This window comes from Oryzias melastigma, linkage group LG15 (genome assembly GCF_002922805.2).
Source record: "Oryzias melastigma strain HK-1 linkage group LG15, ASM292280v2, whole genome shotgun sequence".
Lineage (NCBI taxonomy): Eukaryota > Metazoa > Chordata > Actinopteri > Beloniformes > Adrianichthyidae > Oryzias > Oryzias melastigma.
In genome coordinates this window covers 29,174,508-29,182,166 of record NC_050526.1, presented here as the reverse complement: position 1 = coordinate 29,182,166, position 7,659 = coordinate 29,174,508, and the positions used below count along the sequence as shown (strand labels likewise).

Below are 7,659 nucleotides of genomic sequence, written 5' to 3'. Positions count from 1 at the left end.
ATATGTTATATTATTAAACCAGTTTGGAAAAAGTACCAATTTTCTTTTGTACATGATTTTACCGTTATTATGTGGAGAAAATGTGTGTTAATAGATAATAGATTATAGTTATTTTGGAGAAGAGAATAGAGGCCACAAAATTTAGAGAACATGTAATTTGAAATAAAGTTCCATAGTGTGTCTGTGTTCATAAAGAAGTTTGTAATCCAATTGATTTTAAAAGTATAATTTAAGATGGTGAAGTCTAAAAAGTTTGGTCCCCTTGAATCTGTTGAGTTAACAAGGACTTTATCTTTAATATAATGAGTTTTATTTTACCAAACAAACGTGTAAAGCATACACGGCCTTTGGGTAATAAGGTCAAAATAGTTTTTCCTTAAAAAAAATCAAACCTCTGAAGCCAGATTTGTTGGCAATGTTTCTTAAAAACAACAGAAAAACGTGTCAAACCTCCGGGGATTGATGACAGATCTAAAAACCATGCGGATCTACTTTCCGCGCGGCTACTGTCCGAGCAGACCGGCGCGCTGCGCTGTCAGATCCGCACCAGCGCAGACATGCGCAGTAGGTCACTTCCTGAATCCTCGTTAGCTTGCTGGCTTTGGTAGTAGCATGCAGATGCGAACTGAGCGGCGGCACCGCTGAGAAGAGGACACAAAGAAAGTCGGAGCGACAGCTTTCCGAACACCATGGACTACTGGGTTCGTGTTCTTAAACTTTACTTCCTCTTTTTAGTGAACTGCGGTTCCGTCCATGTCGGAACGGACCAAGTGGACTCTTCAGGGGGGGATGACTTGTTTGTGATCACATGAGGAGACTCTGCTTTCAGGAATAACCAAACTAAATGTTTGTTTGTGACCTTTGCTTTGAGGCTGTGGGTTTATACGGGTCCTGGTCGGTACTTTGACAACAAATATGGAACATTTTACCCGATCCGCTTCAACTTTAGTTTCTTCTCTTAACAGAACCATTCGCAACATTTGTGTTTATTCTTCCTTTTATCAGCCATCGCCCTTGTAACCCTTTCAAACTCTCTGCTTTTGCTCACTGATGCGGATTCAGAATAGAAACGGAGATCCTGTTGACAGGAAGTTGTTATTTCCAGCTGAGCTGCTCAGCTGTTTCCCTGGAAGCGCACCATCAACCCTTAGGGACAGACTGGCCGCTAGAGGGAAGATGTCCAACAGATGTTCACAGACAGATCAAGCTGATAAATCTCCTCTAAATGATCATTCACGGAGCTTTAAAGAGTTTAAGCAAACTTCCCAGACTCACCAACTTAAATGAAACATCCCTACATCTGTCTCTGAACCTGGTTCTGGACGGGTTCTGTTGCAGAGAATTCTGGCTCATCCTCTTCTTTTCATGAAGAGCTTCAGAGCAGCTACTGTTTGTAGGGAGGCGCTCAGAGGACTGATGTTCACTGCTGTGAGATGCTGCTGCTACCAGAACCTTTGTGAAGCTGAGATGAGGTTATCAGCAGGAAATCGTTCAGATGTTTCAATAAACAGAGAAGTTTCTGGTGTGAGCGTTCACGGTTCTGAATGAACGTTTCTCCCCTGAACTCTTTGGTTCCATCGCATCAGATGCTCGTCTCTGGTTCACTCTCAACCGACTTGCTGAAGTTTGCAGAGGATCTTGCCAAACCTGAATGAGAACATGTAGTCCCTGTGTGGGCAGCCACTCCTGTCACTCAGGAACCTCCTGCTGTTCAGTTTATTAGACAGAATGACCTTAATCATCATTTCGCTTAGAACGACAGTTTGAAGTGAGCGTGGAGAAGTTCACAGACTTTCCAAAGGATTCCTGCTGAATCCGGAAGAACTCTCTTCTCTTTTGGGTCCGATTACTCAAGATTTTGAACCTTAAGCTTTCTCCATCAGATTGTGGCTGAGGTGGAAGTTCCTCCCTATCGTCCTGCTATAAAAAGGTGGAGATAACGTAAAGATAAGTGGGTTGCTGTTGAGCAATGACTTTAATTTGTATTTTGTTCTGAAATCCTGGGGATTTGTGGCTCCGTTTCAGTCAGGGTTGGCTGCTTTATTTCAGCAGCGGCGGGTTTAGCGAACCGCTGTAACATCAAGGTGTGTTTCAAGGGAACTTCCTGTCTGGTCTGATGTGGATTACTGCAGCAGATCCTCACACCTGGATGTGTTGAGACACTTTTGGTGGTGGGAGGGGCTTGCTGATAGCCATCCAGTGAGCACAGAGCTTTATCTGCATCTGCTGAGCTAAGAACAAACCTTCAGCCTCTTTACCTGAGAAGGTGTTTGCTGTGTGAGGGTAGAAGTGAAGTGACGATGGTAAGTGAATGAACAGGTAACACAGGTGTGTGCAGATGTGACTCTTACGAAGCTGGAGGGTGTGTTGTTGACATGTACCTCCACGACGGTGACGTTTTACTGTCTCGTGTGAGCAGAGTGCCTTGGAGGTGTATAAGGAGATGCTGCTGCTGTACCTGGAGGAGGTGCGGCGGCAGGTGAACTCTCTCTGCGCCCCCCTGGAGCCGTGGCAGATCATTGGAGCCTCAGTCGCCGCTACGCTAGGAGCCATCTGGATTAAAGGCTTCCTTTTCCAGCAAGAAAGTAAGAGTTCACACAAATTGCAACATTGAATCTTCTGCAGTCGTAGTCTAAACACAATTCCTTATCTCAGCTGTGTGTCCTGACTGGATGGTGGATTTCTGCACAGTCAGCATCTTAGGATTGGTACATGTGACCTCATGTGACCTCAGCTTTGTGGTTTTCAGGCTTGATGTCAAGAATGAAGAGGCAGTGCTTTCGACTGATCAGAAAAATCCCCTTTGTTGGCGTGTCGGTGAGTACTGCTCCTGACTCAGCCTCAGATGCTCAGGGGGAAGGAGGGGGGGTCTGACCTTTGGCACCTCTGTTCCTGTTTCGCCTTTGTACCCTCCTGGAAGTGGCGTGCAGCCCCTCATCCGATTCTTTCCCCTCAGATCCAGCGGCAGCTCAACAAGGCTTTGGACGACATGTCCCACAGTCTGTGCACGCTGAAGGAGGGGATGAGCTACACCACCAAGCTGCCCCCCAAAGGGCTGTCCCAGACTCAGGTCATGGACAAGATCAAAGAATATCAGACCCTGAGTAAGCGTGGAACTCCTCAGTTACTTGAGGTTGAAATCCGGAACTTTTTGAAACAAGATGTGTTTTTCAGATGATGTTCAGTGGGAGAAAGGACGCGTTTCTGGAGCAGTCTACTGGGGGGATGAGACCCTAACCAAACTGCTGGTGAAGGTCAGCATCTCTGTGAAAGCTCTGTTGTTTCTCTGATGCTTCTCAAGGTTACAAACGATCCGTTTGCTTCGTCCCAAAGGTTTACGGGGATTTTGCCTGGAGCAACCCTCTACATCCCGACATCTTTCCCGGCGTCAGGAAGATGGAGGCAGAAGTCGTCAGAATGTCTTGCTCTCTCTTCAACGGGGGGCCCGACTCCTGCGGCACCGTTAGTCAGCCTCTCCGATCAGCTGTCAGAAAAAGGTGGCGTAAGCTTGAACTTCACCTGCTTCCGTGCTCCTTCTAGGTCACGTCAGGAGGAACCGAGAGTATCCTGATGGCCTGCAAAGCGTACAGGGAGATGGCGTACGAACGCGGCGTCAAACACCCAGAAATGTAAGGCAAGCTTCACTGAAACGTGTCCAGCTGCCTGAGAGAGGCTCATATTTGGGTTCTTCTATGCAGTCTGGCGCCCGTGAGTGTCCACGCCGCTTTTGACAAAGCAGCAAATTACTTTGGGATGAAGCTCGTCCACATTCCTCTGGATAAGACCACCATGAAGGTGGACGTGAAGGTGAGAGCCTGAACGTCTGCAGGATGCTCTGCAGCTTCCTGACGTCTCATGTCCTCTCTGCTGGTTCTCCTCCAAGGCCATGAAGAGAGCCATCAGCAGGAACACGGCCATGCTGGTGTGCTCAGCCCCGCAGTTCCCTCATGGGGTCATCGATCCTGTCGAGGAGGTGGCCAAGGTCAGAGCGTCTCTCCTTGAAGATCTTACAGATGAACTGCAGGAAGAAAATCTCATTTGCTTTCCTGTGTGTGTCACAGCTGGCTGTTCGCTACAACCTCCCGCTGCACGTGGACGCCTGTCTGGGGGGGTTTCTCATCGTCTTCATGGCCAAGGCTGGTTACCCGCTCGCCCCCTTCGACTTCAGGGTCAAAGGGGTCACCAGTATCTCAGCAGACACGCACAAAGTAAGGATCTTCTTGTTTCTGTCACGTCTTCTTGCTTGGATTCACTTTAACTGTGATGTTTCTGGGTTTCTCCTCAGTATGGTTACGCCCCCAAAGGCTCCTCCGTAATTCTTTACAGTGAGAAGAAGTACCGCCAGTATCAGTACTTTGTGGCTCCAGACTGGCAGGGGGGCATCTACGCCTCCCCCTCCATCGCGGGCTCCAGGCCTGGAGGGATCATCGCAGCCTGCTGGGCCACCATGATGCACATGGGGGAGAACGGCTACGTGGACGCCACCAAGAAGATCATCAGCACCGCACGCAAAATCAAAACCGGGTAAGACACGCAGGCGGCATCACCACACAGAGCCGGTCAGAGGCCTCCTGCATCTCAGCTCTGCTATGTGTTTCTCCTGAACAGAATTAGGAAGATCAAAGGGGTCTTCGTGTTTGGAGACCCAGAGGTGTCGGTGGTGGCCATCGGCTCGGACCAGTTTGACATCTTCCGCCTCTCAAATGCTCTGACGTCAAAGGGCTGGAATCTGAACACGCTGCAGTTTCCATCCAGGTGGGTGTGAAGCAGCAAACACACGTTCAGGATGTTCAATCCTGTAACCCCGTGTGGATGCTCCTATGTCTGCAGCATCCACATCTGCTGCACCGTCCTGCACACCCAGCCTGGGGTGGCGGAGCGCTTCGTTCAGGACGTCAGAGACCAGGTGGCAGTGATTATGAAGAACCCCAAAGAGAAAACCACAGGAATGGTGAGTCACCTGCATGTCCCAAAACACAGAGCAGGTCCACAATCTGTGCGACCAAGCAGAGGTGATCTGAGGTCAACAGGAGATCAACAGAGAAGCTGCAGGAAATGATTTGTAAATATTATCAACAGATTTAGGGACAAGTTGGGTTCTTTGAATTATAATCCAGATCCAGAAATCCTCATTTAACGTCTAACCTTTCAGCTGTGATCCGTCAGAATCAGCTGATTCATGTATGTCTAAGAGCGTGTTATTTAAGTCTTGCTGGAGACATCTTCTCTGTTGAAAAATGGTTCATCTCCACCTTATTTTTTGTCAGCCTGTTTGAAGAAAGATGTTTGGTTGCCATTGCAACTAGAACAAATACCTTGCCTATGAATATTTGCAACAATTGGCTGTAAAAATTAGAATTAACCTCCTTCTCTTTTTATCTTTTTAAATAGATGCTCCATCGTACCTGTTTCTGGTGTTTTAGGGCAGAACTTCTGCCTCAGTCCTGAATTTGAATGTAGATTTATGATCAGAGCTTCATTTTCATGCGTGGTGAAGCTCGTTTCATCCTCACTTTCTGTTCCTCTTTGCTGCTTTCGGCTCGTGTTGATGAGAGAACATTTTTTGTGCATCAACTTCAGAGAGGAAGGACCTTCTGTTCTGACACACGCCTGCCTGCATGTTTGTGGTGTCTCCTGCTGCAGTCAACACTTCTGTTTTTGGAACCTTGAAGGTCCAGCAGAAGCTTTATCAGGCTGAACGCCTCCCAAACAAGATAAACAAATGAGACGGTTTTAACACACACTCTACAGTTCTGAGCGGTCCGCCTTGCTACTTTTGCTTTAATACAAGTGGAAAAAATGATATCCAAGACGAGAAGTTTCTCCCATTTTTGCATTTTATAAATGCTTGCTCTGCAGAAGTTGTAAACTTACCACATAAGTTGGTCAAAGTCTTGTGATTTTGTGGGTCATGAGTGAAGAAATGAATTGTTGCTAATTTTTCTTCCTTTTTTTTCTTCTTTTGTCCCATCCAGTCCTTCTCTCTGAGTCAGATGTTCTTTTGTGTCTTTTCTCTGGTATAGAAAGTTAATTAGACCAATATAATTGATAAAGTTTAAGTCTTCTAGAATGGATGGATCAGGGAGAATTTGGATGTTGTTGGCTCACTCCTGTGTCGCTCTCTCCTCAGGGAGCCATCTACGGAATGGCCCAGTCCATCCCGGACAGGTCCATGGTGACTGAAATCTCCAGAGGTTTTCTGGACTGTCTCTACAGCACCGAGGTGCCCAAGTCGAGCAGAAACCACATGAATGGCAACGGGAAAGCCCACTGACGTGCCGCCGGGGAACGCGCCGCTGCCTCCCTGAGCGCCGAGGTTGCTCAGTTTCGCTTTGTGGAAACATCAGAGGAGCTCCAGCCTTCATGATTGAACCCCAGAGGGGAGGGTACTTCTGCCAGTGTGCCTCCACGCGAGGAGCAGAAGGGACCGGCTCCAAACGACTTTTAATCTAATAATTTGACGGTAATTTAGTTGTTTGTTTTTGAGTTGTTTTGTTGTGAAGAATAATTCAGGTTTTGCTCTTGTTGTTTTGTCCTAATCTGCGACTGAAACCCTTCAGATGTTGTTTGTTGGTGGATTCTTTGAAGGTCTTTTTTTTTTCCATCTGTGCTGACTCCGCAGAAGCACAAAGGGAAGCGCGGCTGCACAGACCTGTTACCCAGCATGCAACATTTGTTATGAAAACGCACTGCGATGCCCCAACAGAAACATTAGCCAGACGTTCTTATCGTCTATGGGAGACGACATGACTTCAGAAGATCAGCTGACAGAAGGTTCAAGTCCTCAAGTGTCCTATCATTAACTCAGAAGTTCAGTTTGACTCCTGTGGATCGCGGCTTGTCTTTAATCTACCTCAGTCTCTAACTGTTAACTCACCTGGTTAACTCATCTGGGTAACTCACCTGCTCACGTCAGCGCAGAGCGATTGGTCCGGTTTTGGTAAAGAGGGGCATTTTTGACGGCATTTTTTATGAACAAGCAGCACATTAACGCAAGGATTGATGACGGAAAGCACAGAAAGAGATTCTGATTGTTTTATGTACTAAAGTGATTTTTCTGATTTGTTTTTTTTCCACGTTTGTGCAATAACTGTTTGTATTTGATAAAGTGTAGCTTCCTGAAGTGGGAGGAGCAACGACGACGACGGTTTATCTAACTTTAACCACTGAAAGTCCATTGTCACTAACTTTATCTGTGTTTGCTTTAAATTCGTTTTAAAGAGATGAATGTATTTGATGCACATTGTTTGATTCTGATTAAGGGGTGGGGTTTGGAAGTGACGGCGGCTTTCAGCCCCGATACCGCCTGAAAACTGTCGTGGCTAAAAAAACCTTTGAATCGTTTTTTAGAAGTGGAGTTTTAGTGCAAAATCCTCAAACACGTGTTCTCATTTGTTGACCATAACTGCAGCACTGGTATGTTTGTTTGTCTCAAACAAATATGAAGTGAAGTAAACAAATGAAATCCCAACTTTGAACTGAATGGATCTGAAGGTTAAGGTTTGCTGACAGGATGCTGGTTCTATTCTGTGAAATCTGTCGATGTTTGAGTGAAATGTTCAATCAATGCTCTCTGAGAGTTCTCCTTGATGCACTGGTATCCGAGTTTAGAGGCCTTTTATGATTCTTTTCAATAAAATGCATTTAGTCTGATGACAC

General features: G+C 46.5%; 1 protein-coding gene across 1 annotated transcript; it reads left to right on the top strand.

Moving 5' to 3' along the window:
- The first annotated feature begins 557 nt into the window (after positions 1 to 557).
- Positions 558 to 7,656, top strand: sgpl1 (sphingosine-1-phosphate lyase 1). The gene is made up of 14 exons (XM_024297593.2): positions 558 to 701; positions 2,420 to 2,585; positions 2,750 to 2,817; positions 2,957 to 3,104; positions 3,175 to 3,254; positions 3,334 to 3,462; positions 3,541 to 3,629; positions 3,699 to 3,807; positions 3,884 to 3,982; positions 4,062 to 4,208; positions 4,286 to 4,524; positions 4,609 to 4,755; positions 4,831 to 4,951; positions 6,131 to 7,656. The coding sequence occupies exons 1-14, from the start codon at positions 690 to 692 to the stop codon at positions 6,272 to 6,274; spliced, it is 1,698 nt and encodes a 565-aa protein (XP_024153361.1). The 5' UTR covers positions 558 to 689; the 3' UTR covers positions 6,275 to 7,656.
- Positions 7,657 to 7,659: the final 3 nt, after the last annotated feature.

Coding starts and splice junctions, on each gene's coding strand:
- sgpl1 (XM_024297593.2), top strand. Junction 2,818..2,956: donor TCCCCTTTGTTGGCGTGTCG/GTGAGTACTGCT, acceptor CTTTCCCCTCAG/ATCCAGCGGCAGCTCAACAA. Junction 4,209..4,285: donor TCTCAGCAGACACGCACAAA/GTAAGGATCTTC, acceptor GTTTCTCCTCAG/TATGGTTACGCCCCCAAAGG.